Here is a 25,589-nt window from a genome sequence, read left to right as displayed (position 1 = left end):
ATTAACATCCCCACACGAATTACAGAACGCACAGCCACACTTATTGATAACATATTAATTAGTGAAGATATTTGTGACCGGCTGAAATCATTAAATGTGCTAATTGCGCCAGGTTCGGATCATCTTCTTGCATTTGTAACAGTTTCGTTTAATGATTTATCATCATATCCAAATGACAAGCATAAAATTGAAGAGAAAATATTTGTTTTTAATGAACTAAATTTAAATAAATTAAAAGATCATTTAAGAAAACTAGAACGGAGCGATGTTTTGAGTCAGAATGACCCTGAAGTAGGTTATGTTTTGTTTTTGGACATGAGAATAGATCGAGAAAGAAAAATAATTTTAAACCTCGGTGGTTAACAAAGGAATTACAAAACATGATAAAATTAAGAAACAAGCTTTATAGTAGAATGTTGAAGAAACCGTCGAATGAAAATCGAGATGTTCATGTTAATTACTGAATTGTTTTTAATAACAAGAGACAAAATGCCGAGAATAATGATTTTTTTAATGTTTTTAAACTTGCGAAGAATGATGTATATTCGACGTGGAAAATTATCAGTCTAATTTTGAGGCCAAATGAACATAAAGGTAATGAGATCCCTAAGGAGATAGTTAACCCGAATGGGGAAAGAATAGGAAATTATTAATCTATAGCTGATAGTTTTTGTAAATTTTTTACTGAAATTAATCAAAATATTTCATCACTATTTGATAATGATGGAAAAATTTTAGTTTTTGAACCGGTTTCCACAAATGATTTGGAGAAGAAAGTGAATTCTTTGGGACTATCAGAGGATCCTGGAATTGATCACATGCCGAAACGGGTTCTAAAACATGTTTTGCCAATGATATCTCATATTTTTATTTTTTTTAATCAGTTTGTCTTTTCAAAAGAGAATCGTTCCAAAATGTCTAAAGAAAAGCCGTATTATACCTTTATATAATTATGGAAATAAGGAAGAGATAAATAATTACCGCCCTATTTCAATTTTAACAATTATTTCGAAGATTTTTGAAAAAATAATGCATGATAAAATAAGTGAAATTGCGGAAGAAAATGAAATAATACCACCTAGCCAATATGGATTTTGGAAAGGGCATTCGACGGATAACGCGATTACCCATTTTATTTGTAAAGTGAAAGATTTTCTAGATACGGGTTTTTATACACCAGCTTTATTTGTTGACCTGTCGAAAGCGTTTGATACAGTAAACCATAACCTTTTAATTAGAAAGTTAAAGGGTTATATATTTTTACCGTGGATTGTTAGCTGGATCGAATCATATCTATCAAATAGGTAACAGGTGGCCATAGTTGGACCAAAAACATCGCAGAAGCACCTTATAACTTTCGGAATTTCGCTGGGGTCTATTTTAGGGACACTCCTTTACCTCATTTATACCGCAGATATAGGAAATTGTATGAAAGATTGTTTGACAATATCATTCGCAGATGATACAGTTTTATCATTCCGAGCTTTAAGTGTTTTTAAGACCATTGAGAGCGCGTTGAATGATCTAATAAAATATACGAGGAGTAACCGTTTATTGATTAATATTAAAAAAACAAATTACATGATTTTTTCTACTATTAAATAGGTAAACACTGAACTATCTTTAACAGCTGATGGACACTTAACATATAGGGTTTCAAAATTTAAATATTTAGGTGTAATCATTGATGAATTATTGTCATGGAAAGAACAATAAAATTGCAATATCTATAAAAATTGAAAGAGGAGTGAAAAAATTGAAAGAGTTTTGCGAACCCTTTATTTTACTCTTGTTTATCCTAATATTCAATATAGTTGTTACGTTTGTGCTAATTCTTTCTGTTATAATTTAAAGAGAATTCAAATCTTACAAAATAAAACTGCAAAGTCAATTTATTTTGATAAACTTAATACTAAAGAAGTGTTTCTTAAATCTCAGTTGCTAACAGTGAGACAAATTTGTCAGCTCCAAACTGCTGTTTTCATGGATAAATACTTTAATAGTCTATTATCCCCAGGACTAACACAACTTGTCCTTTCATTTACCGTCATATTATCATGCTTATCCAACGTCGTCATCTACACATTTTTCTCTTATCTCGGACATTTGTCACACGCAAAGAGCAGCTTTTTCTATCAAATGCTTTGGAGTGAAATTGTGAACAGTATTCCGCTGGAAATAAAAGATTCTGTTTCAGTTCCGTCATTTAAATATAATTATAAGAAACATCTTCTTTCTACTAGTACAAATAAATAGTTTTTAGGAGGATCTTTTTTCAAAGTTTGTTTGTTTGTCAATTTGTTGCTTGTTAATAACTATTTATAGTATTTTTATGAATATTCGATTTCTCCAGGGATTAAAATAACGCCATAGAGATCATTTATCATTCTTTTTTTTTCAAGGTTTGTTTTTTTATCAATTTTTTGTTTTTCAATAATAAATTATAGCATTTGTATGAATATTAGATTTATCGAGAGATTAAATTTTGGACCTAAAAATCATTGATCAGCCCCTGGAGGTGTGTTGTATTTGTGTGTTTATATTGAATAAAGTCAAAGTTCAAAGTCAGCCTGCAAGTGGTATGAAGATCGAACTTCCTCATCACCATTTTTCTCAAATGAGAAAATCTGAAATCAAAGTACTGAATATCACCAAAGGTAGCAAACACAGTCTTGTTTTAATGATTGAAATTGAGGTATAATACACTTTTCCTTGGTACGTAATGTTAATAACCATCCATAGCAGTCATAATTTAACTATGAGCTTTAGCCAAAATACTAAAGCACGAAATTATTTTAAGTGTGGAAATTTTATTAATAAATCAGTTCTTTGTATTTTGCCGCTTCTCAGAAAGATCTCACTGGCAATAATCAGATAATTCTTAGAATTTTTACACATTCAACCTAGAACAGTTTCTCAAGTTTTTTGTGCATTTTCAAAAATGGACAAAAATTCACAAAATAAGATAGTTCTCGGATAGAACTAAGCCAAGAAATTGAAGTTTCAAACAAAAAAGCAATATTGCTTCTGTGCATATACACATATATTTAAGAAACTAGTACATACAACCTGACTGGCGACATTTCCCTATATTTGTTGGATTGTGATAAACTAGTGCTTTACTGAAAACACAAATCCACACATAAAAAAAAAAACACAATTGTTTTAGGAGCCTGGATATGTTTTAATTTTATATCCTTACTTGAAAAGATGTGTATCTTCCAAGATTTGGTCCAATGTGAGATGAAACATGCCCAGCTGCATTGCCACTCCACAAAATTTCTTCAAATCGGTCAAAAGCAACAGAGTTAACACCAAATGCGCCCCCAATATCCGTAATGGCTGTTTCTCTATATTCATAACCACAGCCTGACATCTCTGTATATTCTCAATTTCCAGGTGATTTATTTCACATTCCTAAACAATAAAAGACATAAATAAAGGGTATTGGCTGTGGTACATGCCTTAACCTGATTATTTAACTAATAATTTTGTAGAATATCACTAGGTCTGGGGTACTGACTTATTTTAAAGAGCAGCCCTACCACTAGATCAGCAATTTCCAGTGCATCAGTTCTTGAGCAAACACACATTGACTGCACCATGAAGATAAATAAATTCAAAAACATCACCATATAAAGAAAAAGGCCAAAAATAACTAGAAAAATAAATATACAAAAGGACTTGTTTCAAGAATGACGTAACCATTCATTCACCTGCCATGAACAAGTCTAATATGCATTATAATCGAATTCTATTTCCACTTTTGCTTGTTGGTAAATTGTTTGCTGATACACAACATATTTTATCTTTCAAGGATGCACATATTTACTACTCACATTTCATTTAAGCACCAAAACGCCAGAGACTAATAGCCCTCCTCCATCCCATACTGTCAAAAGCTTCAGTTTCGTTTCCTCCTATAAATGCCTTTTTATGAAACCTTTACACCCCATTTAAGAACATCCTGTTGTACATTTAGCCCCAGGTACATTGCCAAAGAGGAATGTTTTTTTTTTTGGGGGGGGGGGGTTGATAATGAGTAAAACTTCACTTACTCTTACTACTGCTAACAACTCACTGCAGCACCAAGAAACTCGAGCCCAACACAGCTACTCATGCTCCTATTCCATCCCAATCTGTTCGAAACTACCCTCTTTACACCCTCCCAAGAAGTTTCCATTTCCCTAAAATCTTTCCTTACGACACCCAACACCCTCTCACCCAATTCAGGGACGACCAATTTTTCATTGGGCCCTCGATGGTTGGATGAAAATGAAAATCTTTGGAAATCAGTCAATCTCTCTTTCATTGTAATCTTAAGCAGTGAAAGGAACCCACAGCTATCAATCAGTGCTTGGTTTGACACAAGGTCATTCAAATGAGTAGCAAAAACTATTCTCAGACAATTCCTCTGGAGAAACATCAAGCATATCTTCGTGCTTAGTGATTGCTGACGTCTGTGAAATCACTAAATGTTCTGATTCGTTTATCCTTGTCCAAAACACAATCTTTGCCATCTTTATCGATGCAATCTAGTAAAATGGAGCTCGTATGGCTCAAAACTTGGTTTATTTAAGTAATTCCGCTCTTTTCAGGGTTATTTTTGACAAACAAACAAAAAATAAACAACAAAAAATGTAAGCAGTTTTTTCATCTACTCAATAAGATATTTTTAAGTATTCTTTTGAGAACGAGATTAGCGAAATCAATTCTTGTATATATTTGGGCAATATACCAAACAAACAACTTTAATCTACTCAATAAGATATTTTATAATATTTTTTTAGGAACGAACTTAGAGAAATTGATTCCTTTATATAGTTGGGCAACATGTTCCACACCTCAACACCAACATGTCGCAATGACAGTGCAGCTCTATGGCTGTGGCGCATTTCTGATATGAGTAAATTATTTTCAGATGAGGTTGTTGGGTATGAATGATATTCTGAAGCCGTTTGAAACACGTTAAGTTGTCTTAGTCCAAGTGGTGCTAAAGAATTAATACACGAGTAAACTAAACTTGCAACTTGGGGCATAGCTATTACAGAAACATCCAAAAACTTTTGCCAGGTGGAATAAATCAATTATAGAGTATTTATATGAAAATAGTTTTTACTACCCGATTTTGTATTACTTGGATTTTACGTCCATTATGATTAAACGAATTAGACCAAAGAGCGCATCTACTACTACTACTAACAACTCACCGCAGCACCAAGCCGCCTGAGGCCAACACAGCTACGCACGCTCCTCCGCCACCCCAATCTATTCAAAGCCTCCCTTTTTACACCCGCCCACGAAGTTTCCATTCCCTTTAAATCTTTCTTTATGACGTCCTCCCACCCCAGACGGGGACGACCTGCTTTCCGTTTAGCCCTAGATGGTTGGCCAAAAAGAACAATCTTCGGCAATCTGTCATCCTTCATCCAACAACGTGCCCTAACCACCTCAACCTTTCTTTCATTATAGCCCTAGAGAGCGGTATTGAACCACATTTTTCGTAGAGCCTATTGTTTGAAATACAGTCAGTCAGCCGGGTACCCAGAACAATCCTTAAGCAATTTCTCTGGAAAACATCTAGCAAATCTTCATCCGCTTTTCGGAGCGTCCATGCTTCAGAGCCACACTTGACCACTTTCTTCACTTTAGCTTCCAATATTCTAATCTTGGCTCGAAGACTTGTCTTCCTATTCTTCAAAACTTTTTTTAACTGTGAAAAATACCCTGGGCCTTGGCTATTCTATTTTTAACATCTTCACCGCACCTACCTTCTTTACTAATAATGCTACCAAGGTAGGTGAAGCTTCCACTTGATCGATCTTCTCATTACCCATCATCACCTCTTCACCTTCACGTATTCATAGTCTTAGTGATTTAGTATTCTTAACATTAATTTTCAAACCAATACTAGCACCCTGAACTCACAAAACCTCTAAAACTTCATTCATTTTGCTCACACTTTCATCTAGGATGCTTAAATCATCAGCATAATCCAAGTCCAGGAGACTTTTCCCTCCCCATTTGATTCCGTGGTTCTCCCATTGCCTTTCCTGTGCTCCTTAAAACAAAGTCCATCAAAATAATCCATATAAAACTGAAACTGAAGAAACGAGAGTATAATATAAAGTTTTAAGTGCTTCATGAGGAATAAAGTGCTTTAGTCTATTCAGAATACATGTCCCTCTGGAAGTTTCAATGGAAAGTACTCTCATATGATCTTTCCATATAATCATTTCATCAATTATCATTCCCAGATAATTGAAATTGGTTACGCTTTCAATCACTACATTCCCAAATAAAAGTATCTTATTTGTTTCAAAATTTTTAATATTTGAAAGAATAATATATATTTGGTTTTCAAAATATTTAATGATAGAAGATCCATTTGCAAATAACCAGATAATTGAGCTAAATTGGTCTCCATAACAGCAAACAAGCCATCTACCTTATATGACTTAAACAACATTACTGTGTCATCAGCATATGTTATTAGTATGCAATTAATTATATTTTTTTTAATTCCGAAAAATGTATCATAGACAGCGCAATATCGCTGCCTAAGTAAAGAGCGATGTGGGCACACTGTATTATTATTTTTATTTTTTCGTTTTAGAACAGGGCACTTCGTATCGAAGGAGTTGTTGTAGAAACTTCGAAAAAGACTCATTCGATTGAGAATTCAAAGAACTAGTGCCCTTTTCAATAGTAGAAAGTGGTGGGAGGGCAACTAACGCCCCTCCCTAGCTCACCATTTCCCCAAACACATGCAATCAAAACCTTGAGATAACCATTTTGTTCAACATAGTTGAAAGGTCCGGAAATTAAGTCTTCGAGGATGGCAACCCCCCAAAGCCCTCAGGGTAAATATATTGTATGTAGAAAGCGTGATAGTTTTAACTTCGAAAGAGGCACATTGGATTGGTAATCGGAGGTTCTAGTGCCCTTTTTAAGATTCAGAGTGATCGAAGGGTGGATTCCCTCGCACACCTTGTATTTTCCCAAAATACAACTTTTAGAAATTTTGAGATGGCTATTTGTTGTCGCAGAAACTTCCAAAAAGGCTCATTCAATTGGAAATTAAAGGAGCTAGTGCCCTTTTAATAGATAAAAGTGACTGGAGGGGGACTAACCCCCCCTCTCACACACCCACCATTTCCTCAAACACATCCAATCCAAATTTTGAGATAACCATTTTGTTCAGCGTAGTTAAAAGGTCCGGAAATAAGATCTTTGAGAATGACCCCCCCCACCCTCCGCCACCCTCGGGGCAAGGTTTGTAGGTTATACACTGGGGGTATATACGGTTTTTATAGAAAGGGTGGTCGTGTAAACTTTGGAGGGGCTAACTGGATTTGTAATCAGAAGTTTTAGTACTGTTTTTAAGATTCAAAATGATCGGAGGGCAAAGTGATTGGACCCGCCCCCCCCTCTTATTTTCCAGAAATGCATATGATAGAAATCTTGAAATGGCCATTTTTTGTCATAGAAACTTCGAAAAAGGCTCATCCGGTTGGAAATTGAAAGGGCCTTTTTTAATAGTCAAAAGTGATTGGAGGGCAGCAACCCCCCCCCCCTGACACGCCCATTATTTCTCCCAAACACACATCAATTCCCAAAACACATCTAATCAAAATTTTGTGATAGTTATTTTGTTCAGCGTTGTTGAAAGGGTCTTTGAGGATGACAACCCCCCCCCTCCCAGAGCCCTCATTGCAAGGGTTATAACTTATGCCCCGAGGGTATATAAGGCTTTTATGGAAAGAGTGGTCGTATGCACTCCGGAGGGAGCTCATTTGATTGGAAATTAGATGTTCTAGTTCACTTTTTAAGAGTCAAAGTGATTGGGGCAGCCCCCCTTTCTACGTTTTCTTTTCACCAATGCATCCGATAAAATTTTGAGATAGCCATGTGTTCAAAAATAGTCCAAAGATCCTACAATAAGGTCATTGGGTTGGAAAGAATCCCCAGAGTCTGGGGGTAAGGGTTGTAAGTTATAACATAGGGGCATATAAGGTTTTTACGGAAGGGATGGGGTCGTATGAACTTTATAAGAGGCTCGTTTGATTTGAAATGTATAGTTATAGTTCCCGTTTAAAAGCCACAAAAGATGGAGAGCATTTAGCCCCCCCCCTCCCTGACATCCTCTTTTTCCAAAACACTTTCAACTGAAATTGTGAAATAGCCCTTTTGTTACCAGTAGTCCACAAATCATATAGCAATATCTTTAGGGTGGACACAATCCCCCAGAGCCTATGGGCAAGGGTTATAAGTTATGCCCAGGGCATATAAAGTTTTTATGGAACAGGTAGTTGTATAGACTTTGGATTAGATGGAGCTCATTTGATTAGAAGTCGGAAGTTTTAGTGCCCTATTTAAGAGTCAAAAGTGAATGCACAGACGTCAGCCCCCCTCCCCCCAAGTCTATTATTTCCCAGAAAATCTTCGATTGAAATTTTAAGAGAGCTATTTTGTTCAGAATTGTTGAAAGGTCCAATATTGGGGATGTTAACCATCCCTTAGTGCTCAGGACAAGGGCTGTAAAATAGGCAATTTGTTCATTGTTTACACACTGAACTAAATTCAAATGAATTTACTTAAAAAAGTGTGCATTGTTAGTTTATTATACATATGCTAATATTTATTCCTTAAAATTTTCATTAATTTTTATTTTCTTAAAGTTATAAACTGAAAACATTTAAAAGATATTTTTTCAGTTAAATACAAATTATATTCTGGCTTTTAGAAAACATACGGGTTTAGAACCCTACTCATATTAATTTCTACTCGTTTCGAGTTTGACTCTGTTATTTATTTTAATTTCTGTTTGTTTTGGGTTTAATTTATTTATTGATACTGATTTGTGGTAGTTGTATGCTTGGTAGATTTTTTGATTCTAAATTTTTTCATTTTTGATTTAATGGAGTTCTTTACTTTTTTTTTATTTATTTTGTGGAAAAAGTTTTTTTAAATTAATTTCTGTTTGTTTTATACTGACATAGTCTTTTTTAGGGAAAAACACTCAGCCTCTTCTAAAGTTAAACAACCATCCCTTCCATAAGAACCTTAGATACCCCCTGGGCAAAACTTACAACCCTTGCCCCTAATCTCTGGGGTTTGTTTTAACCCCAAGAGCCTTGTTATATGATATAGACTACTTTGAATAGAATGGCTTTCTCAAAATTTCTATTAGATGCATTTTGGGACAATACAATGTGTGTGTGTGTGTGGGATGAGGGGGGGGGAGAATCTGCCCTTCAATCACTTTGACTCTTAAAAAGAGCACTAGAGTGTCTGATTACCAATCCAATGAGGCCTCTCCGAAGGCCATACGACCATGTTGACTATAAAAACCTATAAAACACCCAGGGTTTAACTTATAACCCGCGCCCTAAGGGCTGGGGGGATTTTTTATCCTCGAAGACAAAATATGCGGGCTTTTCAAATACCTTGAACAAAATGTTTGTCTCTAAATTTTGAATGGAAGTGTTTGGGGAAATGATGGGCGTGGGGGGGGGCATCTGCCCTCTGATCACTTTCGACTAATAAAAAAGGCACTAGTCCCCTAAATTTTCTAATCAAATGAACCCTTTTGAAGCTTCTACAACAAAACTTTCTATAAAAATCTTATGTCCCAAGGGGATAACTTAAAACCCTTGTCCTGAGGGCTATGGGGGGAGGGTTGTCATCCTCAAAGACATAATTTCCAGAAATTTCAACTATGTCAAATAAAATAGCCATATCAAATATTGATCGGAAATATTTGGGGAAATGATGGGTTTGGGGTGGGGGAGGTGATTATCCGTCCGATTACTTTCAACTGTTAAAAAGGACAATAGCCTTCAAAATTTCCAATCGAATGAACCCGTTTTGAAGTTTTACAACAACGCTTTCTATAAGAACCTTATATGCCCCAAGACATAACTTACAACCTTATCCCTGAGGGCTGTGGGGGGGATCACACTCAAAGAAATAATTTCAACTAATTTCAACAACCTTTCAACCAAGTTTAACAAAATGGCTATATCAAAATGTTGATGAGAAGTGTTTGGGGAAATGATGGGCGTGAAAGGGAGGGGGAGGCATTCGCCCTCTGATGGCTTTTGACTATTAATAAGGGCAAGAGCCCTCTCAATTCCAAATTCATTGAGCCCTTTTTGAAATTTATATGACAATGTTTTAAATAAAAACCTTATATGCCCCCACGGCATAACTTACAACCTTTGCCCAGGGAGCTCTGGGGGGTTTGTCATCCTCAAAGACATAATTTCCTTGCCCTGAGGGTTGTGGGGGAGTGCCCTGCTCAAAAACATAATTTCTATCTGGAAATCAATTATGTTGAACAAAATGGCTATCTCAAAATTTTGATTAGATGTGTTTCGGGAAATGGCAGGCGTGAAAGGGGTGTTAGTTGTCTTCCAATCACTTTCGACTATTAAAAAGGGCAAAAGCTATTTAAATTTTTCATGAAGCCATTTCAATATCTCAAAATTTTGATTGGAGGTGTTTGGGGAAAGGTGGGCGTGAGAGGGGTGTTAGTTGCCCTCCAGTCGCTTTCGACTGTAAAAATGGCATTATCCCTTTGAATTTCCAATCGAATGAGCCATTTTTGAAGCTTCTACGACAACGCTTTCTATTAAAATCTTATATGTCCCCCAGGGCATAACTTAAAACCCTTGCCCTGAGAGCTGTGGGGGACTGTCTTCCACAAAAACATAGTTTCTATTTGGAGATCGAATCTGTTGAACAATATGGTTATCTCAAAATTTTTATTGGGTGTGTTTGGAGAAATGGTGGGCGTGGACGGGGTGTTATTTGCTTTCCAATCGCTGTAGACTATTAAAAAGGGCTCTAGCCATTCCGATTTCCAATCACATGAGTCATTTTTGAAGTTTCTACGACAACACTTTCTATAAAAAACTTATTTGCATCCAGGGCAAAACTTAAAACCCTTGCCCTGAGGACTGCAGAGGATTGTCCTCATTAAAAACATAATTTCTATCTTGAAATCAACTACGATGAACATACTGGCTATCAATAAATTTTGATTGGATGTGTTTGGGGAAATGATGGACGTGGAAGGGGTGTTAGTTGCCTTTCAATCACTTTCGACTATTATAAAGGGCACTAGCAATTCCAATTTCCAGTCGAATGAGCCCTTTTTGAAGTTTCTACGACAACGCTTTCTATAAAAACTTATATGTTCCCAGGGCAAAACTTACAACCCTTGTTCTGAGGGCTGTGGGGGGTTGTCATTCTCAAAAATCTAATTTCCAGAAACTTTCAACTACGTTGAACAAAATCGATATCTCAAACTTTTGATAGGATGTGTTTGGGGAAAAGGTGGGCGTCAGAGGGTTAGTTACCCTCCAATCACTTTAGACTATTAAAAAGGGCACTAGCCCTTTGAGTTTCCAATCGAATGAGCCTTTTTTGAAGCTTCTACGACAACGCTTTCTATTAAAACCTTATATGCCCCCAGGGCAGAACTTACAACCCTTTCCCTGAGGGCTGTGGGGGAGTGTCCTGCTCAAAAACATAATTTCTATGTGGAAATTAGCTATGCTGAACAAAATGGCTATCTCAATTTTGATTGGATATGTTTCAGAAAATGCTGGGCGTGAAAGGGTTGCTAGTTGTCTTCCAATCCCTTTCGACCATTAAAAAGGGCACAAGCCACTCGAATTTTCAATTGAATAAACCCTTTTCGAAGTTTCTACGACAACTTCTTTGATACGAAGTGCCCAGGTCTGAAGAAAAAAAATTAATAAATAATATAGTGCACCCACATCGTTCTTATAAGCCCCCGGGGCATAACTGAAAACCCTTGACCTGAGGACTGCGGGGGAGTGTCCTCCTCAAAAACATAATTTCTATCTGGAAATCAACTATGCTGAACAAAATTGCTAAATTTTGATTGGATGTGTTTGGGGAGATGGTGGACGTGGAAGGGGTGTTAGTTGCCTTCCAATCACTTTTAACTATTAAAAAGGCTACTAGCCATTCAAACTTTTAATTTAATGAACCCTTTCTAAAGATTCTACGACAACACTGTATGTAAAAACCTTATATGCTCCCAGGGCATAACTTACAACCCTTGCCCTGAGGGATGTGGGGAGTTGTCATCGTCAAAAACCTAATTTCAAGAACTTTCAACTACGTTTAACAAAATGGATGTCTCAAAATTTTGATTGGATGTGTTTGGGGAAAAGATAGGCACGAGAGGGGTGTTAGTTGCCCTCCAATCACTTTTGACTATTAAAAAGGGGACTAGCCCTTGAATTTCCAATCGAATGAGCCCTTTTTGAAGTTTCTACTACAACACTTACTATTTAAACCTTATGTGCCCCCAGGGCATAACTTACAACCCTTGCCCTGAGGGCTATGGGGGGTTGTCATTTTCAAAGACCTAATTTCCAAGATTTTTAACTACGTTGAACAAAATGGATTTCTCAAAATTTTTATTGCATATGTCTGGGGAAATGGTGGGCGTGAGAGGGGGGTTAGTTGCCCTCTAATTACTTTCGATTATTGAAAAGGGCACTAGCCCTTTGAATTTCCAATGAAATAAGCCTTTTTCGAAGTTTCTACAACAACGCTTTCTATTAGAACCTTATATGGCCCCACGGCATAACTTACAACCCTTGCCCTGAGGGTTGCGGGGGAGTGTCCTGCTCAAAAACATAATTTCTATCTGGAAATCAGCTATGCTGAACAAACTGGCTATCTCAAAATTTCGATTAGATGTGTTTCGGGAAATGGCGGGCTTGAAAGGGGTTTTAGTTGCCTTCCAATCACTTTCGACTATTAAAAAAGGCATAAGCCATTTCAATTTCCGAGCCATTTCAATATCTCAAAATTTTTATTGGATCTGTTTGGAGAAAAGTTGGGCGTGAGAGGGGGGTTAATTGCCCTCCAATCACTTTCGACTGTTAAAAAGGGCACTAGCCCTTTGAATTTCCAATCGAATGACCTTTTTTTTAAGTTTCTACGAAAACACTTTCTATTGAAACCTTATATGCTCCCCTGGGCATAACTTACAACCCTTACCCTGAGGGTTGTGGGGGAGTTTCCTGCTCAAAAATATAATTTCTATCTGGAAATCAACTATGCTGAACAAGCTGGTTACCTCGAAATTGTGATTGGATTTGTTTGGGGAAATGGTGGGCATGGAAGAGGTGTTAGTTGCCTTCCAGTCACTTTCGACTATTAAAAAGGGCACTATCCATTTTAATTTCCAATCAAACTAGTCCTTTTTGAAGTCTCCGCGATAACACTTTCTCTGAGAAACATTTATGCCCCCAGAGCATAACTTCAAACCCTTACCCCGAGGACTGAGTGGGAGTGTCCTTCTCAAAAACATAATTTCAATCATGAAATCAACTACGCTGAACAAACTGGCTATCTCTCAATTTTGATTGGATGTGTTGGAGGAAATGGTGGGCGTGGAAGGGGTGTTAGTTGCCTTCCAATCACTTTCGACCGTATTAAAAACAGCACCAGCCATTTCGATTTCCAATCGAATGAGCCCTTTTTGAAGTGGCTACGACAACGCTTTCTATAGAAACTTAAATGCCCCTGGGCATAACTTAAAACCCTTGCCCTGAGGGCTGTGGGGGGTTGTCATCCTGAAAAACCTAGTTTCCAGAAACGTCCCACTACGTTGAACAAAATGGCTATCTCAAAATTTTGATAGGATGTGTTTGGGGAAAAGGTGGGCGTGAGAGGGTTAGTTGCCCTCCAATCACTTTTGACTATTAAAAAGGGCACTAGCCCTTAGAATTCCCAATCGAATGAGCCTTTTTTAAAGTTTCTACGACAACACTTTCTATTAAAATCTTATATGCCCCTAGGGCATAACTTACAACCCGTGCCCTGAGGGCTGTGGGGGAGTGTCCTGCTCTAAAACATAATTTCTATGTGGAAATCAACTACGCTGAACAAAATGGATATCTCAAAATTTTGATTGGACATGTTTCAGGAAATGGTGGGCGTGAAAGGGGTGTTAGTTGTCTTCCAATCCCTTTCAACTATTAAAAAGGGCACAAGTCACTCGAATTTCCAATTGAATGAGCCCTTTTGGAGGTTTCTACGACAACTTCTTGGATACAAAGTACCCTGGTCTGAAGGAAAAAAAAAAACAATAATACATTGTGCCAACATCGTTCTTATATTCCCCCAGGGCATAACTTAAAACCCTTTCACTGAAGGTTGTGGAGGAGTGTCCTCCTCAAAAACATATTTTCTATCTGGAAAACAAGTACGCTGAACAAAATGGCTATCTCAAACTTTTGATTGGATATGTTTCGGGAAATGGTGGGCCTGGAAGGGGTGTTAGTTGCCTTACAATCATTTTTGACTATTAAAAAGGTCACAAGCCACTCCAATTTCCAATCGAATGAGCCCTTTTTGAAGTTTCTACGATAACTCCTTGGATACGAAGTGCCCTGGTCTAAATGAAAAAATAGTACATTGTGCCAACATCATTCTTTATTAAGGCAGCGCTATTGTGCTGCCTATGAGAAAGGACACTAGCCCTTTAAATTTTCAATTGAATGAGCCCTTTTTGAAGTTTTTACAACAACACTTTCCATAAAAACCTTACATGCCCCCAGGGGATAACTTACAACCCTTGCCTTGAGGGCTGTGGGGGGAGTGTCCTCTCCAAGAATTAATTTCCGGATCTTTCAACTATGTTTATCAAAATCGCTATCTCAATATTTTGATTGGATGTGTTTGGGGAAATGTTGGGCATGGAAGGTGTGTTAGTTGCCTTCCAATCACTTTCAGCTATTAAAAAGGGCACAAGCCCTTCCAATTTCCAATTGAATGAGCCCTTTTTGAAGTTTCTACAACAATTCCTTTGATATGAAGGGTCATGATCTAAAAGAAAGAAAGAAACCAAAAAAAATAAATAATACATTGTGCCAACATCATTCTTTACCAAAACAGCACTTTCACACTGCCTATGATACCAGTGTAGGAAGTTTTAGAAATCTAAGACAAATCTTTATAAGTTTGTTCTTGCAGGTGTGATAACAGCTTGGGGGCTTGGTACTGACCATTCTCATATGCTTTACCATCCATTTATACTCCATTTATATCCATTATCCATTTATCCATATATAATATCCATTATCCATTTAGCAACCATTCATACAGAATCATACCAAACTCTAAATAAGGTTTTAAAAGTATTTGCCCTATATCTCTCCTTGTGTTTTTGCTACAGTTCTTTCAGGATGCTTTATCATCAATGTGTCCATTGATTGATTGTGCTGACCCTTAAATGTGTTGAAGACATAAATATCCAACACTTGCAGGTGATAACAGCAACGGGTTGTATTGTTGGCAGTGTGAATTTGTGTTTGTTGGAGCAGCTTATCAAATTTCAGCAAACATGAGCATCATTGTTGTTTTTAATGAGCTGCTTCTTAGGATCAGAGTAGCATACCAGTGCTTTGCAAAATAATAAATGTAATCTATGAAGATAATACCTGTAATCAACCAAGGTGATTTTGCTCCTCTGACATTTTCAGGAGGTGCCCTGGCCAGCATTCTATCTTGAAAGTTCTCTTAGAAAGTTAAAAAGCAGTGGAGGTATGTCCTCAAGGCACAAGTTGAAGTACATAGGGTTGCTTTCTGGGCCCTTTCAGTGGAGATTGGTTTCCCAATCCAATTCTTACCAGTTTGAACAAGAATCTTGGTGGGAATATGAACAGTGTTAAGCTTCACATATAATACTAGGCTATGTTAAAAAATGGCCTGGACCCTCAAACCACAAGGGGAAGAATTCCTCAAACCACAAACAAAACTGTAAAAATTAGCAATCAAAGACATCTCTCTTTTTGTTCTAGCATGTCTCCTTCTGAAGAACTGCTCTTCTAGACCTTTACCAAATTTTATCCCCAAAATTGAGGTAAAGCACTTTTTCAAAATTGACATAGGTGACCTGTTACCTATGCAATCTTTTAAGCCCTAAAAATAGGCCAAGGGTAGAGATGTCAGCTTGATGATACCTTCAAAGATTGTAATTTACGCTCTGGATTCATTTTGGAAAGTTCTATTCCCTTGACTCAACTCGACTAAAACTTTACCCTAACTTCACAAACAACATGTTGCAAGAACTCATTTAGCCTGCTCAACAAACAACACCCAGGCCTATGGCTGTATCATTTTTCAATATTTTAGTTGTAGGAAAATTCTTCCTTACAAAATAAATATTGCTTGGTAAATATTGCACAGTCCACATTTCTAACCTACAAGTAAAGTGAACATACCACCAAATACCTTTATACACTAACCTATTTCTGAATAGCCTATAATAATCGCTTTAACAAACACCTTGGTAAATTGTTGGCAGTTCATATTATTGACTTCAAAATAAAGTGAACATATGCCTTTTTTCATTACAAATATAATAATCACTTCTATCAGAAATCCAAATTTACCCACCCCCACTCCCCTAATGTGCAAATATATACCCTGAATTGTAACCACTCAAAGAAGTTATAAACACAAGTTAAGTTATTGAAAAGTAGTTGAAAACATGTTACTAGTTTATACATAAGTTGATCAAGAGTAATATATTGCAAACACACTTAGGCCTATTTACAACAGTACAAAGCTTATTTATTAGACGACTAAAAAATATAATGTTTTCCTACTGTTTCAAGTTTTTCAAATGCTGTTGACAAAAATAGCACTGAATTTTTCAATTTTAAAACTCATCAACAATTCATGGTATACTCCAATTCAGGGTATATATTTGCACATTAGGGGGGTGGGGGGGGGGGTAATTTTGAATTTCTGATCGAAGCAATTATTATATTTGCAAAGAACATAAAAAAGGCATCAAGTGGTATGTTCACTTTATTTTTAAGTCAATAATATGAACTGCCAAAAATTTACCAACACCTAACCCAAACATATAGCCCATATTATATACTTCCATTGTGTATTATTTTGATTCTCGACTTTGTCACCATGAAATCGATTTACAGGTAAACCAGTTTTAACATGAGTTATAGCCTACTAAAAGGGATAAAGTAGCCTATATAAAACATATATAAAATAAGAAAAAAAGGTTGAATCTTTGAGGGTATGTGAAGTACTGGTGGACCCCCCCCCCCAAGATTTTTCCTGGTGCCCTTTTTCCCTTTTTAGGATAAATTTGTCAATTCGGTCAATTATTGGTACCTTTGTCTTATTTAACCTTTTTGGTACTAGAACTGGAGTATTTATTTGAAAACATATTGGTGGAAGAGCTATTAATGATTTACCTTTTTGATTTTTTTTATTGCAGATGACCTTCAGCTCAATATGTCGTTTGTTTGATGCACTTCTGGGCTGGCTGCCCATTGTGCACGTATCCCCAATTTCATCAGAGCCTTTAGGGGTGAAAGGTGTTCCATGTCAAAATTCAGCTGTCCAGCTGTTGTACTGTCATGACCAAGGGTCAAATAATTTAAATAGCTATCTGGCTTTTGTCACTGTGGTTAGAGAGGGGTTTTGAAGAGTCTCAATGCAAAATCCATTAAATCAACGGCAAGCTATATTCAACTCCATCTAATCATGTCACATTTGAGCCTCCATATTTACAATTCAAGCACAACTGGCTGATATGGCAATTTAAACTGATGAGCTTGGCTTGCAATATATACACATACTCAAACATATACATACCACTAATTTACATGTACAATATTAAAATAATGTGCAATAATATTAATATATACAATTACTTAATAATATTAGAGCACTAAGTATAGCTTAGCATCTTCAATAAAACAGCCTAATACTTCCACAGATTTTTCCCTAGCTCATGGTAGTGCCTGTGCATTGCCCAGGATGCTTCTGAGTGTGGATGCAGCAAAATACTCTAGGCAAGCTTTTTTCAGTGGCAATCTCTGTGTCTCATACTTTTTACAATACATTAAAATATGCCTAACATCCTCTTCTACATTGCAGACCTCACATAATGGAGGATCTACTTACTTCCATTTAAATAAATGACTCATAATTTGAGCATGGCCTGTTATGAGCCTGAATTTACTGATAGCTACGTGTCTGACTGGCATAGATCAGGAGGTGGGGTACGTAATCATACAAATCAAGGAACTGGTTCTGAGACCTTTGACCAAAAACCTCTTTCTCCTTTTCCTTTAGTGACTTATCATAATAACATAAGAAATCATTCACCAAATACTGACATACTGAATTCTCCCCATACCTAGAACCCCATTTTGCCTGCTCATTTCCCCTAATTCCAACATGTGCTGGTACCCATGTTGCTACAATCTCATACTTGGCTGTCATCAGTTTTAGCAGTATCTTTTCTAAAAGCAGCACTGATTTTCTTGCTGGCCTATGACCATACATCAAATAATTCAGTGCTGAAAGTGAGTCACTACATATCAAATATTTACCTACTGGCAAAACACTTGCAATAAATTCAAACAGTTTCAATATTGCATCATACTCAAGTGAAAAGATTGACAAATTCTCTGTTACTTTAAAAGACAGTGCATGACTTAGCCCAAGACCCACAATTGCAGCCCCACCCCCAGTGGCAAAGCATGATCCATTAGTGAATACAAATTCAAATTCATTTAATTCAATAACAAGACATAGCTCTTGCGAGCAAAGCCCAAACATGATGTCTCTTAGTCATAATTAGCAAAATAAAGTTGCCTGATAAAACTCTGTCAGGATAAATAAACTAAAGGATAAAAACACTTGAGATTGAGAATAAAATTGTCTGATAAAACTTCGTCAGGATAAAATAAACTAAACATTAAAAACACTAGAGATCATTGAAATATTTCACAAAGCTTTTACTATAGCGCATGGTGTTACAGTGGACTGGGGTTAGTTTTGGAACCTTCTCAGCCACTTCCCTGGGGGGACGAGATCTTATGGGGACAAAAGGTGGGGGGAGGAATGATTGGTAGATGGGATGTTGAAGGAGGGGGGGAGCCAAATCTGTGGCATAATTTTCCTTGGTGGGAAGAAAGGGATTCAAGTTTAAATTCCTTGAGGTAAAAGGAGTAAGGTACAGGGGAACCGCCATAAATGATTTGCAGTGATCTCTTCTGAATTCGTTCTATTTTATCAATTTCATCCTGGGTAAGGGCAAAGTGCCAAATTGGACAAGCATATTCAACTAAGTGGCAGATGAAAGAAGGAATGGATATACCATTCTATATACAGTCTGTGTCCTCTAGTCTACCCATTCATGCCACCTAGCTCTTGCCATCTCAGGTGGTTCCTCTGAACTACCCCTTGAGAATGGGGGTAATGCTATATTTGACTTTATACCTGTACTAGAAGCTGAACCTACCTCATCAATGACACCATATGTTTCAAAAAGTTCTTTGTAGATAATGTCATTGGGGATCAACATCTTCTGTGTAAAATATTGTGCTTCTAATTTCTTCATTCTAGTTTCTAATGTTGTCAGTACTAGTTCACAGTATATCACAGGTAGGGGGGTTGATTTTTGGCATCCAAGAATTTTCCTCAGTATAAAATCGGGGCTGTATCCAGTTTTTTCAGGAGTTGGGCAGGTGCTTCTTGGTACAGGAGGCAGCCATAATCCAGCTTGCTTTTTACAACTGCTCTCACAAGCTGGGTGGCAACATAAGCAAATAGTTTGAAAAAATTGGCTCTGCTCTTGAGGCTTCCAATCAAATAATTCACATGGTGAGTCCATGAGAGTGAAGTGTCAAAAATCACCCCAAGGTAGCAGAACTTTTCAACTGCTGGGACAGAGGTGCCATTGATTGAAGGCCTTGGTTTTGAATGAATCTTTGTCCTTGTGAAGAGGAGCACTGCTGACTTAGCAGGAGAGAATTCCATGTTGTTAACAGTTGCCCAAAAACTAAGATAATCAAGACCTTTCTGGACAGCAGCTTGGAGGACATACTTATCTTTTGATGTTGCAACAAGTGCAATATCATCAGAATACACATACCGATTGCATCCCAGAATATGTTCAAAACTAATATCACTGCAATAAATAAGGAAGAGGAATGGGCTTAGTACCCCCCTCCACTTGAGGTACTCCCACATCTGGCTTAGTTCCTGACAGAGATTCACTCTCCCCCATACAGATCTGCAGTTCCCAGCTTCTCAAGTAATCTTCTATCGACATTCTCAGTTCTAGGCAGATTTGGAAAGAATGTAACTTTCCCATTAGGTTATCAACACAAACCCTATCAAAAGCAGCCCTCATATCCAAGAAGGCTGCTAGTGTCAGCTTACCCTGCTTGAAACCAGATTTTATCTGGTGTTGCATCTGTGGTTCTTCTATTAGAGAGAAAACCAAATTATTCATGCTGGAGTGAATTTGGTAGTTCTGGGAGGATTCTTAACTTAACAAGGTGTTCTATAAGTTTGCAAAGGCATGATGTGAGGGATATAGTTCTGTAGGAAGCCATTTTAGTTTTACTACTGATGACGGTCACTGTATATGTGACCGAAATATCTGGTATTTTTGTGAATTTCTATCATCACTGTCTATTAAAAGGATTTTATCCCTATTTGAACTTTTATTTATCGTAGGAAGCTGGAAGTTTTGGATCCTTTCTGGTCTTCAACATAGGAATTACTGTGGCTTTCTTCCACTGCTTTGGGACTGTTGATGTTGCTGCAGACTTGTTGAACAAAGCTGTAATTATGTCTACTGTTTTGGGGCTAAGGTACCTTAACATTTGATTGTGTATCAAGTCTCCTAGTTTGCTGAATAACTTCTGATGCAGTAAAAGGCTCAAAAGGTATGTTGTAGTTGGTCTTTTGGTGATGTCTTGCATTTTCAGGTGCTTGTTCAGTGAACTGGTCCAGAAGAACATTGAATTTTTCTTGGGTTGAGGTAACTGGGATGCCATTTCTCAGGAGGACTGGGGGTTCCTTCCTTATTTTCCTTTTCTCCATAAATGCTTGGAAATTTCGCCACAAATCTCTAATGGAAGTTGACTTTTTGAACTTTGTCTTAATAAGAGAGGTCCAGCTTGCAGTTGTTTCTTGGATTATGGTCTGGCAGAGTTTTGCTAACTTCTTATTCAGTTCAATTTGGTTTTTAGTGCTAGGGTTCTTCTTGACCTTGTTCTCAGCTTGTTTCTTCTCATGTGGGCTTTGTGGCATGTTGAATTCCATTCAGGGATTGAGTTGAGCTTTTTTCCTTAAATTTCTTAAAACCAAATACCTTCTGACCTGCACTGATTAGGGTGTTGGTGATTGTGTCCGTCAGTTCATCTGTAGTCATGGCAACTGTATCTTGGATTTTGTTAAGCTGCTGGTCAACTTTATATCTCTAGGCAGCCACATCTCTTCTTTAAACTCTGTAGTTTCATTTCTTGTACTTGGTATGTGTTCCTATACTCCTCAAGCATGTGAAAGGTAGCTAACACTGGATAGTAACCTATTGAGAAAGTGTCTGGGATCCTAATGCTGAAGACAGTTGATAGGTTTGGGGAAGCCAAGGTCAAGTCAATTGTAGATGTTCTTCCAGGTGTTTTATTAAGTCTTGTACCAAGATCCAGGGGGGTGAGTAAGCATATCAAGAATGAAGGATCAATGATAATGTTGGTCTGTGATCTATTTGACTTGTGATCCTGAGGTGATACTGTATCCCACATGGGATTGCAGAGGTTGAAATCTCCAGCCAATATTTTTGAATCTTGACAACTATTCAGAACCTTCTTAGTTGTTTCACATCAAAATTTCCTGTAGAACTATTATAATAGTTGACAATACTTATCCAATTTTCCTTGAACTTTACTCTAATTGATCCTATTTCATTTCTTCCTGGTACACTAGGCTGCACAATATGGGCAAGGCAATCTTTAACCATGGATATGAGCCCACCCCCAGTTACTTGGTGCCTGTCCCACCTTTCTGCAGTACATCCTCAGAACTTCGGTTTGTATTTTTCTGCAGTAAGGAATGTTTCTTGCAGCAAAACTAAATCAGGATGAGATTATAGAGCTCAATTATCTTTGCCCTTCCCAAACCCTATGTATTTAGCTGTATGACCTTCATATTGCATGGGTGTTTTTTCCTCTTTTCCTTTGATCATTTTTTTAAACATCTTCTCTTTTCCTTTACCTTTGTTTCCTAGTTTTGTCATCTTATAGGCATTTCCTACTCTTTCTTTATCTCCTGATTCTGATGTACTTATGACAACATCTGAGGGGTCTTCAACAGAAATGAGCTCATCAGCCATGCCCCTATTGAGTTCTTTGTTTGTTTAATCTGTATCTTTTTGTTGTAGGAGGATTGAGCAGAGGGAGGCTACCAGCTTTGTTAACTTCTCAATAGATTTTCTCAACTTATGGATCTCTTCTTCGTGGTTATATATTAGAGGTGGGAATGCATTGTAGGATATTTGTGGGTTTGCCAATCCAGTAGGTCTTGTGGCTTGGGTTGTTTGGCCAGTTGTGACATGGCTAAAGCTCCTTCCATTAATTACTGATGCTCTTAATTTATTGGCCTTCTCCTTGTAGAGCTTACAGTCTCTGCTATTGGCTGTATGAGCCTCATTATAGTTGCTGCATTTTTTTTTGGGGGGGGGGGAGATGGGGGTTGATTCATCTTTTGAGGGGCATGCTCTGAAATTGTTGGCTTCTGTACAAATCAAGCATCTCCCTTTTCCGCAGGAGTTTACAGCTCTTATGGCCAAATTTCAAAAACATTTATAGCATTGCCTTGAGCTTGGTACATACTCATGAACATATATCTGGACACCCTCTGCAGCAATTCTTGCTAGGAATGGTACATCAGTATTGAAGTTGATTAAGATCATATATGATGCTTGTCTTTTACCACTCTTTGATGTGTCCTCTTCATTTTCAATGTTGGCATCTTTTACATTTGTTTGAGCCTTTACTTTTTCTAAGACCTCCTCTTTTAGCCCAACTGCCCAGGGAAGGAAACATTTCTCCAAGAGCTCTTTCTATGAAGACTACTTCAGTATTGTTAACTTTTAGTCCTCTAAGCAGCATAATCTTCTAGTGATTTCCTTGTTCTTAGCCAGTCTTCCACAGCACCACTAAGTGTTACATTAGGGCAAACCACCCCAAAATCACTGCATTTTGTGAAAGTAGCTTTCCTATGTATCCTATGCATGTCCTGGGTTAAGGTCCATTGTCTTTATTGTCAGCAGTCTTTCCCCACACCATAACACTGGGAGTCTGGCCACCAGTCCCAGCCCCAGGGGCCCCATCACTGTAGTGAGAAAGCCAAAGGCTCACCCCGGCCAATAGCCTAGAGAAATTCTCAAGAGCCTATATAGGACATAGCCTAAAAGCAAATAAATAAGCACAACAGAGCTAGCACTAAAACAAAACATAACAATAAAACAAGCACTACACAATAAGAAGCAAGCCAAGCAAAAACACTTAGGCTAGGCTATTCAGAAGCAAACAGAATTCAAGTTCACTATACCTATTATACACCAAATGGAACTGCTTAGGAGTACAATCACGAAAAACCTTTCTTTGATATTGATCCAAAAATCAGCAAAATATTAAATATTTAATCCAGAAGAGCCTTTCCTTTTCTTAATATTATTGTACCCTTTTAAAATTATTGCCTTTACTGACATGGTTGCCAACAAGCCAAAACAAGATTGCTAATTGTCACAGTTAAAGAAAGTAACAGGGCCACAATTAGTGAAAAGGAAAGAGTTAAAGAGATGGGCAAAACATTAGGAGGTTTCTCAAATAACTTTATACGCTATTATGCTCAGCTTATTCTTTTACGGTAGCCTTAAATGATAATAGTGATTTAAAATAAGGTAAAAATCTTCCGTTTATATTTTTGGCCTCTAATATTTTTCAATATTCTGTGCTGTTATTTGTGAAACTGCAAAAACTTCAGGATTCTAAAGATAATCTTATTTCCAAATAAAGTTATTGAGGGGATTAAAATATTAAATAAAACTATTTAATGTAGTAGCATGACTTTCAAGTTTTGAATTGCGTTTTCAGATTTTAAGTAAGCAATGTGGTGTATTCCAATTAATCTTCCCAAAGTAATATCCAGTTTAGCTAAAGATATTAAAGCCTATAATGCAGAATTTGTTTATAGATAACTTTGCTCTTTCAGCATTAATACAAAATAGGTCCAAAGTCTTGCTCAAACAATTTAATCAAAGATCAAGTATTCCAATTCCAAGTTCTTCACTTTATCTAAGTTCCGAAACTATTGAATAAACAAATTAGGAAATACCTTTCATATACAGCTTCATCCAAAGCTAGGCTAAGTTACGAAACTAGGTCACTAAGTAATAACAACTTGTGATACATAACTTCGTTACTAGCTTTTGAAGTTGCTGCACTATTTACAATATGTGGGAGTTGCGTACAAAATAAATTCAGAAACCTCAACTTCTATTCGATATTTTGTATAACGTTTTACCTTCTTAATAATAATAACAATTCATTTATTAACCGCTATGAACAAAAAGAACAAAACATTAATAAAAAAAAAACTTGTACACTTAACAATTATTTGCATAAAACGACATAAATTATGGTGCACAGTAAGACCTGCAGATTCCGACAGCTTTCCCGCAAGAACAGTCACTTTTTCCCGTAAATCAGGAAGGCCCAATCAAGATATTAGATGCTGGTTCCGGTACCGAGGTACCGAGAAAATTTAAAACAATAAATCCGCAGAGATTTGAGATCTTTAGGCTTCAGAATTGGAAGAAAACCAGTTAGAAAGAAAATAGAATGATGAAAAAATGAAGAATATAATTTCCCAAGCACTTTTCTACTCTACCTTTCTCTATTTGCAACAATTTTTAAATATCCAATCTGATTTTTTTTATAGCATTAGAAACTGTCAGAGTCCGAAGTGTTTTGAGATTATTAGTAATATGAAGACCAAGCCACCAAAAAGAAGGGACAGAGGGAATGGAGGAAAAACCAAAGTTAAGAGGGAGACTCGCACTCGAATTAAACGAAATGTATTCACACTTATTAACGTTCAGTATAAGCCCAATCTGTCTGAACTGGTTTGAGATCCAGCTGATAGAATGTGAGAGCCCAGTCCTAGAACGTCTGAACAGGAAATTATCGTTAGCAAAAGCGAGATAAGAGACATTAATTCCATCAGAAATGAAAGTCAAAGGTGAAGATGAAAGTATAAGAGCAATACACAACTTTAAAGTAGTCGGAGAAAGGTCACCACCTTGACTGACCCCACGCCGAAGAAACACCTTTGAATCAGAAACTACTCTGTTACATTCTACCCAAATATAAGAGTTAGAATACCAGTCAGATGCAACGCTATAACGTTGCCTATAGTAAAGCCCATATGGCTCCAATATTTTATTATTCATTTATTATTATTATTTGTTTTTCCTCAGAGGCACTTCATATGGAAGTTGTCGTCGTATAAACTTAAAAAGGCTCATTCGATTGGAAATCGTAAGTTCTAGTGCTTTTTTAAGGGTCGAAAGTGATTGGAAGGCAACTAAGACCCCTTCCACGCCCCTCATTTCCCAAAACACATCCAATCAAAATTTTAAGATAGCCATTTTGTTCTGCGTAGTTTATTTTCAGATAGAAATTATGCTTTTG

General features: G+C 37.0%; 1 protein-coding gene across 2 annotated transcripts in view; it reads right to left on the bottom strand.

Annotated features, from left to right (window-relative positions):
* PAN2 (PAN2-PAN3 deadenylation complex catalytic subunit PAN2) overlaps window positions 1-23,583 on the bottom strand; it is a 207,770-nt gene extending 184,187 nt beyond the window's left edge. For both annotated transcript variants that reach the window (XM_089090455.1, XM_089090454.1), the window contains exons 1-2: window positions 23,446-23,583; window positions 3,203-3,417 (exon numbers count right to left, since the gene is read on the bottom strand). In XM_089090455.1, the coding sequence (XP_088946581.1) occupies window positions 3,203-3,376 (174 nt within the window). In that variant the 5' untranslated portion in view covers window positions 3,377-3,417; window positions 23,446-23,583. The remainder of the gene's footprint in view (window positions 1-3,202; window positions 3,418-23,445) is intronic.
* Window positions 23,584-25,589: the final 2,006 nt, after the last annotated feature.

This window comes from Artemia sp. Qi Xiang Cuo, chromosome 6, assembly GCF_049724085.1.
Source record: "Artemia sp. Qi Xiang Cuo chromosome 6, ASM4972408v1, whole genome shotgun sequence".
NCBI classification, from domain to species: Eukaryota; Metazoa; Arthropoda; class Branchiopoda; order Anostraca; family Artemiidae; genus Artemia; species Artemia sp. Qi Xiang Cuo.
The sequence above is the reverse complement of the archived record's forward strand: the minus strand, read 5'-3'. Positions and strand labels throughout refer to the sequence as shown.